At 52.5% G+C, this 19,260-nt stretch overlaps 1 protein-coding gene across 2 annotated transcripts; it reads right to left on the reverse strand.

Moving 5' to 3' along the window:
* Positions 1-1,618: 1,618 nt before the first annotated feature.
* PTX4 (pentraxin 4) lies at positions 1,619-15,456 on the reverse strand. 2 transcript variants are annotated; one of them, XM_043523690.1, is made up of 3 exons: positions 15,321-15,456; positions 9,415-10,231; positions 1,619-2,787 (listed from the first exon to the last, which is right to left on the reverse strand). In XM_043523690.1, exons 2-3 carry the CDS (start codon positions 10,049-10,051, stop codon positions 2,150-2,152), a joined length of 1,275 nt encoding a protein of 424 aa, XP_043379625.1. In that variant the 5' UTR covers positions 10,052-10,231; positions 15,321-15,456; the 3' UTR covers positions 1,619-2,149. The 2 variants fall into 2 exon arrangements, with proteins under 2 accessions (XP_043379625.1, XP_007066579.4); XM_007066517.4 differs by lacking the exon at positions 15,321-15,456 and adding an exon at positions 11,768-12,115.
* Between the last annotated feature and the right edge of the window lie 3,804 nt (positions 15,457-19,260).

Raw genomic sequence — 19,260 nt, forward strand, 5'->3', positions numbered from 1 at the left:
TGACAGCACTTTGCATCGTCAAGTTCACCCTTCCACAACAGTCAGGTTCCTGAACTGCCTGGGTGACATTTTCATTCAGCAACAGAAGAAAACAATTTCTTTTAAAATGGAAAATATGTGGCTGTAAAACCCCCTGGGTCAGCAGGGGCCGGACCCAAAAGGCTTTCAACATCACGTTCTGAAACTGACTAAATGTCAAGCTGATGCTGTCCTTTTCAAGCTGAAATAATCTTAAAAATCTCCCCTGCCTGTCCCCATTTTTGCTGTTTACTTGGGCAGTTTGCGCTTTACATACAGCAAACATGATTGTTTCCTTCTTTATTTGAAATGTTGCCAGATCCCAGCTGCAAGAGACACAGGCCTCGCGTTCACGAGAGAGATGCAGCATCGCTCTAGCAGCTTCAGTACCACACACAGGTTATTGTGGAGACACCTGATCTAAACCACCAGCCCATACAGAGCCTCCACACTCCCCTCTCCACACCTACTCCTGTGGCTTCCCAAGGCCAAGCTGGATGCAGTGAGTACCTATTATACTGGAGCAGGGAGCTTATTGCAGCTGTTTGAAGCTGCAACCACAGCAGCCAGCCTCTCCAAGGAGCTTTAGACTTGAGGCCATTTTAAAGGAAGAGCTTGGGCCAGCGGAAAGGCACAGTTGCTGTTTCTGTCCAGTTTAACTTTCCAGCTCTCATTCATGATTAGATCAAGGTGGTTTGGTTTGGGTGTTTGGCACCAGAGGGGAATGTAGCCGGGGCTAGGGCTGAACAGAGAGGCAGGGATCGTCTGTTGACCTGCCCTGTTAGCCAGGTTAGAGCTCTGCACGAATTGCTGCTTCACTGAGGCACATGCTGGTTTTGAACTTCATCGGCCTCTGAGAGGTGGGGTGGCCCTCTAGGGAGAGGGAACTCAGGGCAGAGCCAGGGAGGTCCTGCAGGGAGCCCTAGGAACAATCCGACCTGGGGAGAAAGCTTAGGTGGAGGTTTCTACTCTGTTATTCTTCTTTGAGTTACTCATCAAGCCCAGCCCCATGACAGGGGTAAGCTTGACCCTCTACGACCAGGGTACACACCGTCTGGTACACAGTTACTGTTGACGTTTCAAAGAGCACTTCACAAACCTAGACTGCAGGCCTGGGCTGCGTTACGAGGGCCACCTTCCCCTTGCCGTCCTCTTCCTTGGGCTCTCCTGGGAAGAATTAAATGTCGAAGGCAAGTTCCGTTCCTGGTCATTTCACTGTGGAAACTAACTGCAATAGTCATTTGCGCCTCAGGTTGGAAATAGAATCCAAGAGCCTTTCCCCCAGGCTGCTGCACTTATATGCAGCTACAGCACCTTGGGCTGGGCTGGTGTTAGCTCCGTAGGGTTTGCTTAGGTCAGTATTCGGAGGGCCCTTCCTGGAAAAGTGGGAGTTATCAGAAGCATGATATTACGGGGCTGTATCTTGGATGAGATCTAAGACTAACGTCCGACCATTGCTGGGAATTAAAAATCCTGTGGCAGTTTCCATAAGTGCAGGGTGGCTGTGTTCCAGTTTGAATGCTCGCATTCTGTCTATCTCAATCCCATCTGAGGCTTTCATCTCTTGTCCTAATCTGGTGTGTGGTATTGCTGTGCACTACTGAACAGCTGCCATGCCCCCCTGCCCCAATCCTCCCCAGAGCTGGCTGCATTGCACTGGTGGGAGAAGCGATTGCTGGGTCTTTGCTAAGGGTCTGGAAAAGCACTGCAGGAGGAAAAGCAATACGACGCCGAGGTCAGGTATTGATATGAGCCGGCCTCTGGCTGATTATCCCTTTGGACACAGTCATCTCAGCATGGCTTGACCCTCAACACAGCTGCACTGATTTCTGGACTCAGTGAGGAGACGTGAGCAATCACATGAAGAAGTTTCCATTAAATTGGCATGGGAAGCATTGAGTGATGCTTTTATGCCTCTCGGGATCTCCATGGCAATGGCTGTGTCAGTAGAGCCCCTAGCCTCTCATCCGATGGAGAAAAGGGCATTTTGCCTATTTAGCAGGGTGGAGGAAGTGTTCTGGCTCACAGGCATCACAAGCTGATGTCGATAACTGCCCGGCGGCATTTGGACTCCGGGCTGCCCACGGTCTGTATTGCTGGGGACAGCCCGGGATGGGGCGTGCTTGGTTTACTAACAGTTTTCCAGGCAGGTGCAATTCACCTTCTGCACTGATCCATTCAGGGAGGAGACATCAGCCAGCCTCAGGATGGTGCCACGGGGCAGGCCCTTCCCGATCGCTATGCTGGACACCTCCCCAGGCATCAGAGTGCGGTTCCAGATGGCAAAGCCAGCCAGGCGTCCCACAAAGGCTTCTGAGGGGTCAAACCCACCCCCGACCACATCCTGCTCCTGACCCAGAACGAGCGACCCACCAGGGGGGATCTCATAGTCCTCCTGGAACTTGGAGCCCGTGGATGCTAGTCTCCTGTCCACGTAGAACCAGTACTTGCCCTGGATGGAAGACCAGATGACACACATGTGGTGCCATCCGCCGTCCAGGACCCGCCCCACCGGCAGCTCCCGGAAAGCTGGGTCACCAATGACGAAGTGGATGGAGGCTGGGGCCGCGGTGTTCCGGCCATGCAGGACAAGCTTGTTGTCATTCTCCTCTGTGGCGTAGGACAGGATGGTGCCCAGGGAGTGAGCGTGGGTGCTCACCCAGCTGCAGACTGACAGCTCGTGCAGGCTGGTCTGGAAGCCCTGGCTAAAGGTGGCAAAGTTTTCAGTGGAAGCGTTGGGGAAAAGCAGCATGGAATCCACATTGCAAACTGGAGAGGGGAGAGACAAAGCCACAGTCACTGCCTGTCTCGAGCGCGTGGGGCTGCTGCTCATGCCTGCAATGTGACGATGGACCAGCCTCCTCCCTCCCCTCCCCGCCCCGCCATAAGAACATAAAAATGGCCATACTGGGTCAGACCAATGGTCCATCTAGCCCAGTATCCTGTCTGCTGACAGTGGCCAATGCCAGGGGCCCCAGAGGGAATGAACAGAACAGGTAATCACCCAGTGATCCATTCCCTGTCGCCCATTCCCAGCTTCTAGAAAACAGAGGCTAGGGACACCATCCCTTCCCATCCTGATTCCTGGCTAACAGCCATTGATGGACCTAACCTCCATGAACTTATCTATTTCTTTTTTTAACCCTGTTATAGTCTCGATCTTCACAACATCCTCTGGCAAAGAGTTCCACAGACTGACTGTGCGTTGTGTGAAGAAATACTTCCTTTTGTTTGTTTTAAACCTGCTGCCTATTAATTTCATTTGGTGACCCCTAGTTCTTGTGTTATGAGGAGGAGTAAATAACACTTCCTCATTTACTTTCTCCACACCAGTCATGATTTTATAGACCTCTATCATATACCCTCTTAGTCGTCTCTTTTCTGAGCTGAAAAGTCCCAGTCTTATTAATCCTCCTCATATGGAAGCTGTTCCATACCCCTAATCATGTTTGTTGCTCTTTTCTGAACTTTTTCCAATATATCTTTTTTGAGATGGGGTGACCACATCTGCATGCAGTATTCAAGATGTGGGCATTCCCTGGATTTATACAGAAGCAATATGATATTTTCTGTCTTATTATCTATCCCTTTCCAACACTCTGTTTGCTTTTATGACTGCTGCTGCACATTGAGTGAATGTTTTCAGAGAACTATCCACAATGACTCCAAGATCTCGTTCTTGAGTGGTAACAGCTAATTTAGACCCCATCATTTTATATGTATAGTTGGGATTATGTTTTCCAAGTGCATTACTTTGCATTTATCAACACTGAATTTCATCTGCCTTTTTTTTGCTCCAGCACCCCGTTTTGAGAGATCCTTTTGTAACCCTTCACAGTCTGCTTTGGACTTAACTATCTTGAATAGTTTTGTATCATCTGCAAATTTTGCCACCTCACTGTTTACCCCCTTTTCCAGATCATTTATGAATACGTTGAACTGCACTGGTCCCAGTACAGACTCCTGGTGGACACCACTATTTACCTCTCTCCATTCTGACAACTGACCATTTATTCCTTTGTTTCCTATCTTTTAACCAGTTACCAATGCATGAGAGGACCTTCCCTCTTATCCCATGACAGCTTACTTTGCTTAAGAGCCTTTGGTGAGGGACCTTGTCAAAGGCTTCCTGAAAATCTAAGTACATTATATCCACAGGATCACCCTTGCCCAGATGCTTGTTGACCCCCTCAAAGAATTCTAGCAGATTGGTGAGGCATGATTTCCCTTTATCAAAACCATGTTGACTCTTCCCCAACAAATAAAGTTTATCTATGTGTCTGACAATTTTGTTCTTTACTATAGTTTCAACCAGTTTTCCCAGTACTGAAGTCAGGCTTACCGGCCTGTTGTTGCTGGAACCACCTCTGGTGCTCTTTTTAAAAATTGGCGTCACATTAGCTATCCTCCAGTCATTTGGTACAGAGGCTGATTTAAATGATAGGTTACAGACGACAGTTAGTAGTTCTGCAATTTCACATTTGAGTTCCTTCAGAACTCTTGGGTGATACCATATGGTCCTAGTGACTTATTCCTGTTTGGTGACCCCACCATAAGTGAGGGTCAGTCAAGGACTGCTCTCCCTGCCCCCAGCTGTCTGAGCGCACCGATCACACAGTTAGCCACCCTCCCTTTCACCTGGCATAGGAGCTGCCCTGCAGGCAGCCCCACATATTTTTTCCCCCACCCCACCTAGATAATAATCCCTAGTGCCTCCATCTGGGGAACCCCAGGTGCTTCATGAACATGACACACAGGGAGGCAAAAGGCCAGGTTTTCAGTGGCACTGAGTCGTTCTGGCCGCTCTGCAACTCAGATGAATCAGCCAGCGGGTGACTAACCCCAAGTCACCCATGGAGTCTGTGCCAGAGCTGGGCCTAGCTAGAACCCAGCTCTCCTGATCCCCAGCCAGGGCCTGAGCCCCCAGGCCGTCCTCCCACTCCTAGCAGGCACAATCACAGGCATGACAGCACCTTGCATGACACAGAATTTGGGGCCATCAGTCCTTGTCCCAGAAAGGCTCTGCTGGGGGTGACGTGAGTGAGCTGGCTGGGGGGCAGCACCCCTAACTCCACCCCCTCACTCAAATCCCACCAGCACAGTATAGCATGCTATCACTAACCTCCCCCGTGCCCTGAGCATCAGCGGGTGGAGAGCTAAGCTGGCCAGTGGAGACAGGATGCAGCCATGGATATTGTTATTTGCACTAATGATTCAGCCAGGAAGAGGCTGCACCCTCCTTGCAGGACCTGTCTGGTTGTCTCCTGCTCAACCCTGCGGGGTCCCAGGTGCCTTGAGCTGTCCTGCAAGCCCCTGCTGAGTTGCTACTTCCCCAGCAGCATTTCAGTGAGGGCCTGTTGTTTTCAACAGAGAAACCCCCAGAGAGCCATGCCACTGACCCACAGCAGGCCAGAAGTTCCCTGAGCTTGAACTATGAGAAATGTCACCAGCCCAGGAGAGTGTAGGCTCAGGTGGAGATGGACAGCCAGCATGCAGCTTCAGAAAGTCACTCCGGTGGGAATGATGCCTCTGTGGGCGCGTTATAATAACGATGTGGGTGGAACCAGACAATCAATCACTATGCCCTGGAATGAACTCGCGCAGCAAACTGATCAAGACAAAAACCCTGCCCCACCTGGCGGCAAAGTGATCACTCTATGTCTGACCTCTCAGGCTTCGTCCTCAGAGGGAACCTGCATCACACCTTCCAAAGACGAGAGCCATAGGTTCTGATTCGGTGGGTGCTCCAGTACTCAGCACCCACTGGCAGCCCCACCAATCAGCTCCTTCCCCTCCTCTCCAGCGCCTCCTGCCTGCCGCGTGGGGGAGGAGCGGAGGCAGGAAGAGGCGAAGCGAGGGTGGGAAGAGGTGGGGTGGGGGTGGGGCCTCGGGGGAAGTGGTGGAGTGGGGGTGGAGCCTGGGGTAGAGCGGGAGTCGAGCATCCCCCGGGAAAACCAGAAAGTCGGCACCTGTGCTGGGAGCTTCAATTCATAACTTTGCTAGGGACTAAAAATCATGGGCTTGATAAAGGCATTGGATTTGAGGCTTATTACAACCACCTGTAACTCACTAATCCCCCCCCCTCGCTACTTCCCCCCCTCCCCCCGTTTTTGTCGGATGACTACTGTGGTGTTAACGGGCCACTTCACCTTGAATGGTCCCTTGGAATATGTGCTAACTACTTCTGCTAAACTATCTGTTCCGCCTTGTATTTAGCTGTGACACTCTCAGAGCCTTTCCCAGCCCGGAGGAAGAGCTCCTTGTGGCTCGGAAGCCTCTCTCTCTCTCTCTCTCTCTCTCGCACACAGAAGTGGGCCCAATAACAGATATCACCTCCCGCACCAGGTCTCTCTGGGACCCACACGGCAACACCCATGTTGGCCCAGAGCTGGGCAGGGGCTGAACCTTTGTACAGCAACAGTGCCACCCAGTGGCTGCTCCACAGTGCCTCGTGCCTGCTCTGTTCTGACTGATAATGATGCTGCACTAGCTGGGGCGACAGCGAGAGTCTCATGCCAGTGGAGCCACACAGCCTCATGGTTTAACTGGCTCAATGAACCCTCTACTCGGCCGGCTGTCCTCCTTTCCTCTGGTCGGGTCTATGTCACGGCCCTGTTTGATCTTGGAGAGGCTGTGGGGATGGAGGGAACAGGGGTGTGACACCTGTTTGGATGCAAAAGAAGAGACACAGCTCAGTCACGGCAATAGCTCAGGAGTTTGGGGAGACGGGATGATCTCTCATCCTCTGCCAAGGAAAGATCCCCAAAGGCTGCGGGCATCCTAACAAGAAAGCATCACCAGGAATAGCTACCTCTGAGCTCATCCGTCCACCGGCCCCCAGCCCTCCCAGACACCATCTGTTTCTGGTGGAGCCAAAGGCCTGAACAAGAAGTTTAAACTTGATACAGGAGACAAGGGGGAGGCAGCGGAGGACCCTGAGTATTCAAGGCTGCAGAGAGATCAGGGAGGCTGAGGAAGGAACAGAAGCCCAGAAGTGACGCAGCGACAGCAAAGACTCTGTTCAAGGAGCTTAGACGAGTAGGAGAGACAGGAGTCAGAGGCTGGGTGGTTGCGGTGGGCTTTTTGGTGGATGGGGCATCCTACCGGGGGCTTGTCCATTGAGGGAGAGGAGCCGGGGGAGGGAGGGACAGCAGGGGCTGGGGCCAAGGGCAGCTAGGTATGCAGGTCAGAAGTGGAGATTAACTGAGAGATCTCAGAGTCCATGAACAGGATCCAGAAGGAGAGGGGGAGGGACTGGGGAAGGGGAGAAGTTCACACCATCTCTTGTCCAGCCCACCCTCTTCAGTGCCCACCCCCAACAGAGTGGGGTTCGGAAAGGCCCAGAGAGCAACTTGCTTGGTGCACTGGGGATCCCCCTTACAGACCCAGCCTGAGCTTGGGATTCCAGGGACAGCCCCCGTAGCAACACTGCTGGTGAGACCCCTGAGCGACCCCCTCCAGCAGAGCCTGACGGCTCCACTGCTACATCTGCTAAGCATCCCCTCTCCCTCAGGGCTTCCCGCACAGCGCCCTGAGACTCTCCCCACTCTGGGCTCTCCACTCCTTGCTCCGTGATGGTGGGGACATGCTGCAGAGTTGCAAAGCAGTACTGAGGCCAGTCAATTCCAGAGGGGAAGAGAACTCAACAATCTAAGAGCTGTCAGCTTTGCTGGGCATTGAAAGCCCAGCACTACACAGCTGTCTGCGAAACCCTGTCAGGGCGAGCAGAGAGATCCTGAACAGCACGGTTCGGTGCACATGGGAGCAGAATGATGCTAAGGCTGAGATGGAGCATAGAAACCCACAGAAAATTCTGCTTCATGCACGTGGAAAAATATCAACACTCCCAACTTCCAACCCCCCCAGCACAATTCCCAGCCAGCTTGGCTGGTGCTTCAAAACCCAGCATGATCTATAAAAGAAGCCAAGCTGGTCCAGCACTTGTTGGGTGATGTGTGGCCAACCTTTCTGATGGGAACTGATGGGTAAGGTGGTTTATTTATGGTTGGTGTTTTAAGAATGACAACACAACTGGACAGCTCAGCTGCTGAAACCTTTCAAAAATCTCTGCCCAGAGCACAGGGCCTGAATTCTCACTGACACTACAGCCATCTAGATTGCTCTGGCAGCGTAAAGGGGCCAGAAGGGGGCTGGGGGATTACATTTACACTGACGCACAGCCCCTTTATGCAGAACGGTACAAGGGTACCCTAGCACAACTGAGAATTCAGGCCTGGCCATGGACAACTTCAGCCCCAAAGGAATTTGTCTCCCAAAATTACGAGCAGCTGACAAAAGAGGAGTTAGAATGGAAGTTGTACGTTGCCCCTATCACCTATAGAAGGCGTTCCCAAGAACCTGCTGCAATGCAGTGTATGTGCCTATATCGCACGTGCCACATGCACACAATTAAATAGAAAAAGAATGTTAAAAAAACATAAGAACGGCTGTACTGGGTCAGCCCAATGGTCTATCCAGCCCAGGATCCTGTCTTCCAATAGTGGCCAGTGCCACGTGCTTCAGAGGGAATGAACAGAACAGGGCAATTTATCAAGTGATCCAACCCGTCGCTCAGTCCCAGCTTCTGGCAGACAGAGGTTTAGGGACACCCAAAGCATGGGGCTTGCGTCCCTGACCAGCTTGGCTAATAGCCAGTGATGGACCTATCCTCTGTGAGCTTATCTAATTCTTTTTTGAACCCAGTTATAGTTTGGGCCAGCACTTGAAAATTAGGAAATATCAGATTTAGAGTTGCCCACACAACCTTAATTTGGCCCCATGTGCAGAAAAATAGTACATGATCATGTAATCAAAGTTCTAAGGCATATGGACAGAGGGGTGAATTAAGTTTACAAAGGCAACCACAGACCTGGCATTTCCTAACTTTCAAGTGCTGGATTTTGCAGCCTAAATAATGTAGGTTTTTTAACACAATTTTTTGTATGTAATTTCCTAGGTTATTTTTTAAAGGCAAAATAAAGCCAGATTCTATTATGTGCAACTAACACAACCTCCCCATCATGCATCAGTGTGTCAGGGCTTGAATCCTAAACCTTCAGCACTACACCGCAGCCTGCTACCATTTGACATGCAAGTCTAACGACATTAGCTAGCAGCAAGAGAAGGCTGTAATCCCATAGTGGGGAGAACGGTCTGTTGGCACCATGTGCTGGGTCCAGGGGATGGTCAGGAGGAGTCCAACCTAGTTCTCTCTCTTTCCGGGACAAAGAAAAGGCACCTCTCTAGCCTGAGGGGTTTTGGTCTGCTGAAGATCAAAGGCCTGCTGCAAGCAATGGAGGGCTGAGCTTTCCTTCTACAAAAGCACCCCCTAGCATAACATTAGGTGGGTATGTGTGCTGGGGAGACAGAGAGAGAATGTAAAAGGTTTCAACATACTTGTGCCTGGCTTCTTGGGTGATGGTGATTGCAGCTGCTCTTGTGAGATCTGGGCCACCCTGCGGAGCTGCTGCCTGGCAGCTTGTGGCTCTGGCACAGTTGGGGTCTCTGGCTGTCTCTCCTGCCTGGGGGTCTTATTCCCATGGAACAGGCTACTCTGCAGCCCCCTCTTTGCAGCCTGGGCCAGGACCTGCTGCCTCTTCTCCTCCAGCTTCTTCCTTTGTTTGTGCTTGGCATGCAGCTTCTTCACGCTGTGTCCCTGGCTTCCCTCTGCCTCCAGCAGCTTGTCATGGGGTGTCTGGTTCAGTCGCTGGGCCGCAGCCAGCTCATGGTGCCCAGATGCTAGGATCTCCTTGTGCAGCGTGTTCTTCAGCCGCTGCTCCAGAGCCTCCAGTTTGGTTCCCTGGCTCCTACTGGCCTGCTGCAGGCTCTCCAGCTCTTTCTGTAGGGTGTTCCTGCTGGTGTGCAGGGTGGTAAGGTGTGCCACGTGGCTTGCAGTCTGCAGGGTTAGGTTGGACAGGAGAGCGCTCTGCTGCAGCCTCTCCCCAGAGCTCTGCTTGCGGCTTTCGCTCAGGGCCTCAGCCAACGAGGAGAGTTTAGAGTTTAGCTTTTTGGTTCTTTTCTGTAGCTTCTTCATCCAGATTTTCAAAGAGCCCAGGTCCTCCTGCAGGGCGGCATGCGACACGTTGAGAGCAGCCGCGATGGTGTCGTACTGATCCGCCAGGTGCCGGAACCTGGTGTCGATGTTGTAGGAAATGTTGTAGTTCCCGGCGATCCCCTGGAGATGCAGCAGTGTCACCTCCTGAAACCGACGAAACTGCAAGACACCCAGAACCCTGAATCACTCCCAGCACTTAGATCAGGGATCATTTCTGGGCAGGGCTGCCGAACGCAGGCTAATCAACCCTCCACAACCCCAGGGACTTACGCAACCCTTGGACCGCTGGGGAAACTGACACACAAGCATTAAGGGCTAAACTTTTACAAGGGGCCTCTAATTGCGGTTGCTTTGGTTGTGGTCAGCTCCCACTGACTGCAGTTTGGAACCAGCCCCAAAGGGGGTCTCACACTGAGCACCCTCACCCAGAGGCACCACAAATCTGATGCCACTTTTGTAACTAAAGGCCAAAATCTAGGGTTCAACAAGGCCCCCCAGTGTGGGAGTGGCAGAGCTGGGCTTGGAATCCAGCCCTTATCTACATAACCAGACCTCTCCAGCTGAAATTCAGCCATTGGGTGAGCCACGGAGTCTAGAGAAATCAGGTATTGCCTTCACACAGGACTGCCTGCTGGAAAATGCAAAATAATATCAAAATGCCCCGTAACTCAGATTCACATTACCCTTTATAGCTCGCAGGCCGCTAACCCAGACACTTCCCAGGAACTCAGCCCGCTCTCTGACTGGGGACTCTCTCCTGCCCTCGCTGGAGACTGGATTTGATAACCTAGTCAGTGTTCTCCCATTTCTAGTTTCTGGGACACTACGTACATGTGATCCATACACACATCATAGAAACTGGATCATTCACTCTTTGGTCATTGCAACCCTGACTCTTTGCTTGTGCCATCCCCTGGAACCCCCGACATCCAAGCCCAGGGCGTCCCCAGCCAAATCTTCACAGGACAGAGACATTTATCCCTGCAGTCCTGTCCTTTGATAAGTCACAAAGGGGGCCTGGATCTGCTGTGCAAATCAGTGAGCCAGTGCCCTGTTGTCGGCACTTTCCTCAGCAGAGACCAACAGCATTCAAAAGTGAACCCCTAAAGCTTGACCCTTTGATCTAAAGTTAGACACCTCAAGAAACAGTCTGATCTGTTGTGGTGCCGAGCAGCCAGCAGCTCCCAGAGATCTAGCTGGGAAAACGCTGGCTATGTATCTCTAATGGCTATCACACAGACTCATACATCTGCCCAGACATTACAGTCTCCTCTAGGACAACAGAGAGTCAAGACTCAGGCAAACTCCAGGCAAAGGGAAGGGAAGTTTGGCTTGAGTAAAAACCGTGTAAGTAAAGGGTGTTGATGTTCTGTATATTCCGGGGCTGCCCCACCACCCCGCCCCAGGGCAGAAGCCCCGAGTCCCAGCCCGGCTCTCGAACTTCTGAAGATTATCATACGCGGCTCAGAAGGTCAGTAAGTTTGGCCACCCCTATATATTACATCCATATACTTCTACAGGTAAGTTCCAGTGCTGGGCCAGCTGGTGAGACAGGTACTGTAGGAACACATGGGTAGACATGCTGATATCAGAGGGATACACTGCAGACCCTTTGGAGTAAGTAGGTCTGACTCCTAATGAAGTCAGTAGGATTTGGCCCCGTCTGTCCAATAGCAAAGAGTCATGAATATTCACCTGCTCCTCGAGTCGCCTAAACCTTTCAAAGAATGGCTTTCTCTGCTCCCTGGTCCCGGCCTCCTGCAGCAGGCTCCCCTGCAGACACACAGCAGCAAGAAGAAGGCAAACGGGCAGCATTTTCCTCGCCCAGCGCGTTCAGCAGCAGAGAGCCGGGCGTCGCAGATCCTTCTGGTAGCTCTTGAATTGGAAGAATTACTTTGATTCAGTGTCTGGCTTCTGTATTCTCCTCTGCATCTCTCTCTCGGGTTTTTGTGGCTGATCTCACTGGTTTCCCCCTCTGATGCAAGGGGCTCATGTTCCTCCCACCAGGCAAAAAGCAGTCTGTGGTTTCTCCTCAAAATAGATGAGATACGCAGTCTCCCCTAGCATTCCCCGGGAGCCACGTTTAGCACGGAAGGCAGTGCTTTTTTCAGGATCAATCCGGCTGGCGCAGGGGCTCAGCTGATGGTTTGTACTGGGGGAAGGGCAGTGTTTGCACCGCTCCTGTTTATACAAGCACTTGACACCCCCTGGCCCAGAGTCAGCCGTGCTGGTTTATGTCCCATGGAAAATCTCTGCATGCAGGAGGCCAGATGGGTTTTGCAGAAGTGCGTGGGGCCCATATCCCGCCCTGCTGTCTCCTGCTGGCGCTCCCCTTGTTTTGAGCCGAATCAGCAACTTTTACTGATGGCTTCCACTCAGCACAGCTCACCAAGACATTAATAACAGACCCAGCAGCCATGGTCGCTAGTAGATCTTGGTCTACATGCACCAGAGCAGGGCTATATTCGCACCAACCCTGTTTTCCCTGCAAAGGCTCCAGGCCAGGCCTGCTGGGCCTCCCAGCTGCCCGGGATCAAAGTGCTGCTTCCTGCTGAGCACATCCTGGGAGCTGGAGGCAGGAGGAGCAGCAGATGCTCAGCACCTCCCAGCACGGGTTCAGCAGGCCTTAAAGCACAAGATTCACATGTATCTTCAGGCAGAGCTGCAGTCTTTTTTGGTGCAGTCAAATTCCCCGGATTGCAATAAAAACCAACTCCTCTATTGTGAGATGGGGGGTAGGGAAGCCAAAGAATGGGGCTGCCCTGCTTGGGGATAACAATCATCCATGCTAGCTGACCACCATTGCCTTTTCAGGTGGGCCAGGGGTAAAAGAAACACAATGATATGAAAGCAGGGAGACTTTCCATACAGTCACATCAGCTGTAATGGACAATATGGACCCTTGCTGGAGGCCTGTGACCCAAGATCCTTTGCTCCCTGTTTGCATTATGAGGAAGGGCCCTGCCTTTGAAACCAAGCCCATGAGACGTGACCAGGGAATGCGAGCTGAACTCCCTAACCGTCAAGAGAGGAGGCACGGCGGCAACGAGCCAGCTCTAGAATCAAGGGAGAGAGGGGAAATCTGCCACACCAGCCAGAACCAGTGGCAAGCAGGCCCAAGGCTGAGGAGCCCGAAAGCAGAGCAACCCTTCCATGGACAAAGAGCAAATCAGCTAGTGGGTGTAAACCCTGCTTCCTCCTGCTAACAGCACTAGGGACGGGATTGGGCCCAATGCCTATTCCACGTGCTGCAGGGGGACGTGCAGAGAGCACTATACTCTGTGTGGGGCCGGTGCCATAGAAACCTGTATTCCTTGCTCCTTGCCGCCTCCTCCTCTCTCTGTGATCCAGGGCCAGAAGTCACCAGGTGAGAGCCAAGCACTCTGCAACTTTTGTGTGTGTGTGTGTATGGCGGGGGCGGAGGGGGGAGGAGGGAGGAAGAATGGAGCACCTCCATCCCACCCCGAGCCTCCTTGTGGCAGCAGGTGGTCCTGCAGCCTGGAGCACATCAGCCCCACTGCAAGACTTGGCCTGTGACCTTTCTCAGCTGAGGTTGTCAAGCAGAGTTTCACTGGGTCTCTCTTAGGTGTCAGGTATTTTAGAGCCTTAATTCTGGAGCCCAGGGACAGGCAAACTGCCAACTGAACGCCGAGGCGCCTGATGGTCCCAGCTGCTAGTCCCTCTCTGTCCACTGTGGCATCAGCTGGCCTTTGATAGCTGGTGATGGGTGGAAGGTCTCTCCTGTGGCAAGTTGTGGCTTCTCTCTTCCCCGGCCAGGACATGGCTCAGTGAGCAGAGACTCCTCTTCATGGGCAGGGGAATTCGGTGTGCCCAGGTGAGGCCCTCCTGGCTCTGCTTCGCCCACTCATCCTGCAACCTTCTCTCTCAGGGCACAATGACACTGCAATCGCTCCTCAGCCTGCAGCTTGGGTAGACATGCCCATGCCAGCTTCACCCACCTTGGCGCAGCTAAAACCAGTGAGCATTGTATGTCCTCAGGGTCCCCTCCCCAGCGTGCTTACACAGCACACACTGAAGCCCGGGCCCCTGTACAGTAACTCCTCACTTAACACCGTCCCGGTTAACATTGTTATGTCGCTGATCAATGAGAAAACATGCTCGTTTAAAGTTGCAAAATGCTCCCATATAACTTAGTTTGGCAGCCTCCTGCTTTGTCCACTGCTTGCAGGAAGAGCAGCCCGTTGGAGCTAGCTGGTGGGGGCTTGGCACCAGGGTGGACCAGCAGCCCCCCTATCAGCTCCCCTAAGTTTCCTGTGTGGCAGCTGCCCACCAAATTACCAATTGCCGGGCAGTTCAGGTGTCCCTCCTACCACTGCCGTGTGCTGCTCCTACCCTCTGCCTTGGAGCTGCTCCCGGGAGCCTCCTGCTTGCTGTGTAGAGGGGCGGGGGAGAAAGAGGGGTGCTAATGTCAGGGTGTCCCCCTCCCCCTGCTCCTGTACCCCACCTCTACAGAACAGAGAGGTGGATGACAGGGCTCAGGACAGAGGGAGCTTGCTGGCAGCAGCTGCTGTCTCAACTTGCTGATCTACTTAAAAAGCTAGTGTACTTAGAGTGGGGTCAGTGTACTTAAAGGGGCAATGCACATTTCTCTCACACACATGGTGTGTGCCTCTGTTTCACTCTCACACACACACACGCACTTCCCCCCGCACTTTGGAAAGTGGAGGGAGCGGTGTGCTCCAGTGGGATAGCGTGGGTTCATCACCCCTTTCAGTTTCCAATATTTGCAGCCACAGCCATGCTGTGTCTCCTCTCTCCATTCGTGCTGCCTTGTAGAATGTGAGGCTACATTAACAACAAAGTGTTAACCCTTGAGGGCTTAGCCAATTGCTAGTTCATCATTTAGCAGTAAGGCATTCCCTGGGAAATATCCCACCCTCTTCCACCCTCTGACTCCACCACCTTAACCAAGCTTCACAATCATCATTGCTATGTACAGTATTAAATTGTTTTTTTAAAGCTTATACTGTGTATGTGTGCATATATATTATAGTCTTTTGTTTGGCAAAAAAAACTTCCCTGGAACCTAACGCCCCCCAATTTACATGAATTCTTATGGGGAAATTGGATTCGCTTAACATCATTTTGCTTAAAGTAGCATTTTTCAGGAACATAACTACAACCTTAAGCGAGGAGTTACTGTAGCTACACGGCTGTTTTTAGCCATGCTAGCACCGGCATGTCTCCCCAGGCAGCAGTCATACCTCAGTTTGCAGTATATACATACCTACAAAGTATGTCTGTCTGTTTTGCTGTGCAGGAGGACTTCTGATCCCTTCTCCTTAGGGAGACCTGGAATAGGTCCAGTCAGCTGCCTCTCCCTTGCGGCTGACTCCCAAGACATCTGATTGGCTTGTGTCTTCTTGCCCCGACCCCGACCCCGACCCCCACCCCACCCCACGCCGCCCCGCCCCGCCCCGCCCCGCCCCATTACACAAGTTCCAGGGGTTCTTTTCTCAAAGGGATGGCAAAGCCAGATATCACAGAGCCGGTGATCCTTGGCTGGCCTCTTTGCAGCTTCTGATCCCAATCCCATCATGCTTGAGGGATCAAAGGGCCTTCAGCTGCCATCTCGTTTGCACGCATTTCCTTGTCAGAGTTTCTGGGTGAGAGAGAAACCGAGACTGCATGTGCAAAACATAAAAGCAATTGTTTTCCAGTGTAATCAGTGGCGGATTAGCCACTGGGCCAGTAGGGCTGCCAACTAGCGGCCCCCTTTCAGGGCGTGGGGGCTTGACCCTCTCCGCCTGCCCAGCACTCCTGGGGAGCGGGATCAGGGCACAGGGGCTTGCCCCGCTCCCCGCACCCACCTGGTGCTCCTGCCGGGGAGCAAGGTCAGGGTGCGGTGGCTTCCCCTACCCACCAGGTGCTCCTGCTGGAGAGCTGGGGAAGCCCCCGTACCCTGACCCAACTCCCTGGCACGAGTGCCAGGCGGGCGGGACAGGGCAAGCTCCCACGCCCCGACCCTGCTCCCAGCAGGAGCTCCGGGGGAGGCAGGGGAGACTGCAGGCAGAAGGGGTGGGGAGAGGCCCCCACTTTCTCTGGCCCAGGGCCTCACAAACCCCAATCCACGCTGGTCCCTTCCTTCTTGCTGCCAAGTCCTACACCCTTCTAGAAGGAATGCAGTTACAGTACAACACCAAGAAGCCAAATTAATGCTTCAGATGGCCAGAGTATTTTGTGTGTGTGTGTGTTTAATTTTGCAGTCCCGTGCTGTTCTTCGCACAAAAAAGTGGGCAGTGACAGCGCAGAACCAAAGTGTATTTTCAAGGTGCTAAAACAAAACCCCATAAAACACGGCTGATTAAAAAGGAGGAAATTACACTTCCAACCACACCGCCTACCAATGGAAGAATTCTTCCGTTGACCTGGCTGTGTCTATGCTGGGGGTTAGGTCAACTGAACTTCAGCACTCACAAGTGTAAATGCTTCAACCCCTGAGTGAAGTAGCTAGCTTGATCTAATTTTTCAGTATAGACAAGGCCGTAATCTGAGGCTGATTTCAGTTTAGAGCAATGGGATTCTGGGATAGGTAGTCCAGACGAACTACCAGGGCTAGCCAGGAATTTGGGGAAGAGGGACAGCTGTGTATAAGGTCCCTTTCCAGTGTGATCTTGGGAGGGAATAGGATCTCTCTTGTTCTTTGGAAGGATGAATCAGAGATCCAGATGGACAGGGGTAGTCAATTAGTTTTTGTCAGGGTCCAAATTTCTTGGTCAAGGGTCCAAGGTTAAGACTCCAGAGAAACATTTTTCACACCGCAAATGCCCTGTTCAACAAACACTCCCAATGCTGTGTAACATACCCAGGGCCTATTGCTTATATTTTGAGTGCATTAAATGAAAAATAAAATCAAGACACTGTGTAAGCTAAAAATAACCTCCAAGAAAGATGTCATAAATTACATTACAGACTTTGAGAAAGTACATAGATAAAATGTCAAATAGATGCAAATATTGGCATTAAAACACTTTTAGACAACTACTTTAAGTTTTGCTTTTGTTTTGAGTTTACAAAGAGTATGAACTTTGGTTTTGTCAAATAAAATTATTGTAAGTATATAACCCCCTGATTGCCCCCCACCCAGCTCCCTTCCCCTAACACCCTGATGCCCGTCCCCCCTCCCCCTCAGCTTAGGGTTACTATAGTTCAAGTTCCCAAAAAGAGAACATTTCTGGTAGGGTAGAGTTGGTGGGTGTTGGAGGGGGTATTTGAGTTGTGCGGGGAGGGGGGGGGGTGTACTGGGAGGGTGTGTGTGTACTGGGAGGTGGTATTTGGAGGAGGTGGGAGGAGTGCGTGTGAACTGTGAGGAGGTATTTGGGAGGTGCTAGAGGGGTGTGTGTATAATGATAGGATATATGGGGGTTCTGAGGGCATATGTGAGTGGTACTGGAGGAGGTATTTGGGGTGCTGGAGGGTGTGTGTGTACTGAAAAGGGGTATATGGGGTGCTGGAGGAGGTATTTGGGGTGCAGGAGGGGTGTGTGTACTGGGAGAGGGTATTTGGGGGTGCTGAAGGGGTGTGTTTGTACTGGGAAGGGCATTTGCGGGTTGCTAGAGGAGTGTGTATGTGTACTAGGAGGGCATATTTGGGGGTGCTGGAGTGGCTATTTGGGAGTGCTGGAGGGGTGTGTGTGTACTGGGAGGCATATTTGGGGTGTGTGTGAGGGGTGCGTGTGTACTGGGAAGGGTATTTGGGGTTCATGGGGGGCTGTGTACTGGGAGGGTATTTGGGAGTGTGTGAGGGGTGTGTATGTATTGAGTGGGAGTATTTGGGGGGTGCTGGAGGGGTGTGTGTGTACTGGAAGGGGTATTTGGGGGTGCATGAGGGCTGAGTGTGTATTGAGAGGGAGTATTTGGGGGGGGGGTGTACTGGGAGGGGTATTTGGGGGGTGCGTGCGGGGGGATGCATTGGGAGGGAGAATTGGGGTATGTGTGTGTGTACGGGGAGGGAGTATTTGGGGGTGCCGGCAGGTGTATTTGCGCGGTGCTGAGGGGGTAACTGCAGCCTCACACTCGAGGTGGGGGGCAGTGTCTCTCCCTGTCATGGTGACAAGGTGGGTGGTACAGGCCTGGGATGCCGCCAGCCTGTCAGTCAATGACTCCCTGTGGGCCTCTCCCCCACCCCACGGCAGGGAGCCGGGGCCTGGACCTGTCACCTCTCCTAGCCAGGCTCTGAGGTCAGGTGGCCCAGCCAAGAGGTACTTGGCAGCTCCGCTTACTTGGTGGTCCCAGCTCCCCCCAACTCCCCTCCTCCCCCATCGCCTGCCCACCCCACCCAGAGAGGCTCCTGCAGCCCCACTCACAGAGCCTGGACACCAGCGCCTGCTCTTTCACCTACATGGCCACTCACCCTGTCCCTGAGCTGCTGCCAGCTGGTAGAGGATGGAGCATGTGGGGCTGCGGACACACTGTGTCCCGCAGCCAGCCCCAGCCACCCACCCCGGGCTGGAGAGGCCCTGCTCCACATGGCTCTGTGTGTGTGTCAATGGACTGTGTGTCAGTGTGGGTGTCTGTGGATGTGTGTGTGAACCTGTGCATGCGTGTGTGCCTATGAAGGGTGTATGTGTGTCTGTGCACGTGTGAGTGTAAATATGTGTCTGTGTGTCTGTGCATCGGTGAGTGTGTGTGTCAATGTTTGCGTGAGAGAGTCTGAGCACATATGATTGTGTCCGTGCAGGTGTGTGTGTGTGTCAATGGAGTGTCTGTATGTGACTGTGCACTTGTGTGTCAATAGAGTGAGTGAGTGTGTGTGTGTGTGTGAGATGGTGTGTATATGAGTCAGTGCATGTGTGTGTGTGTCAACAGGGTGTGTGTGTCTGTACACATGTGAATGTGTGTCTCTATGTGTGTGTCAGTGTCTGTATGTCAGTATGTTAGTATATGTGTGCTAATACTTCTCTGTGTGTGTCAGTGTCTCTGTGTATCTCTGGGTGCCAGTATCTGCAGGTGTCAGTGTCTAGGTGTCAGTCACTGTCTCTGGGTGTCAATGTTTCTGGGTGTGTCACTGTCTCTGGGTATCAGTGTCTGGGTGTGTCTCTGGGTGTCAGTCAGTGTCTGGGGGTGTTACTGTCTCTGGGTGTCAGTCAGTATCTGGGTGTGTCAGCGTCTCTGGGTGTCAGTCACTGTCTGGGGGTGTGTCACTGTCTGGGTGTGTTTGAGTGTCTG

The sequence above is a fragment of the Chelonia mydas genome, chromosome 10, assembly GCF_015237465.2.
Source record: "Chelonia mydas isolate rCheMyd1 chromosome 10, rCheMyd1.pri.v2, whole genome shotgun sequence".
Taxonomy (NCBI): domain Eukaryota; kingdom Metazoa; phylum Chordata; order Testudines; family Cheloniidae; genus Chelonia; species Chelonia mydas.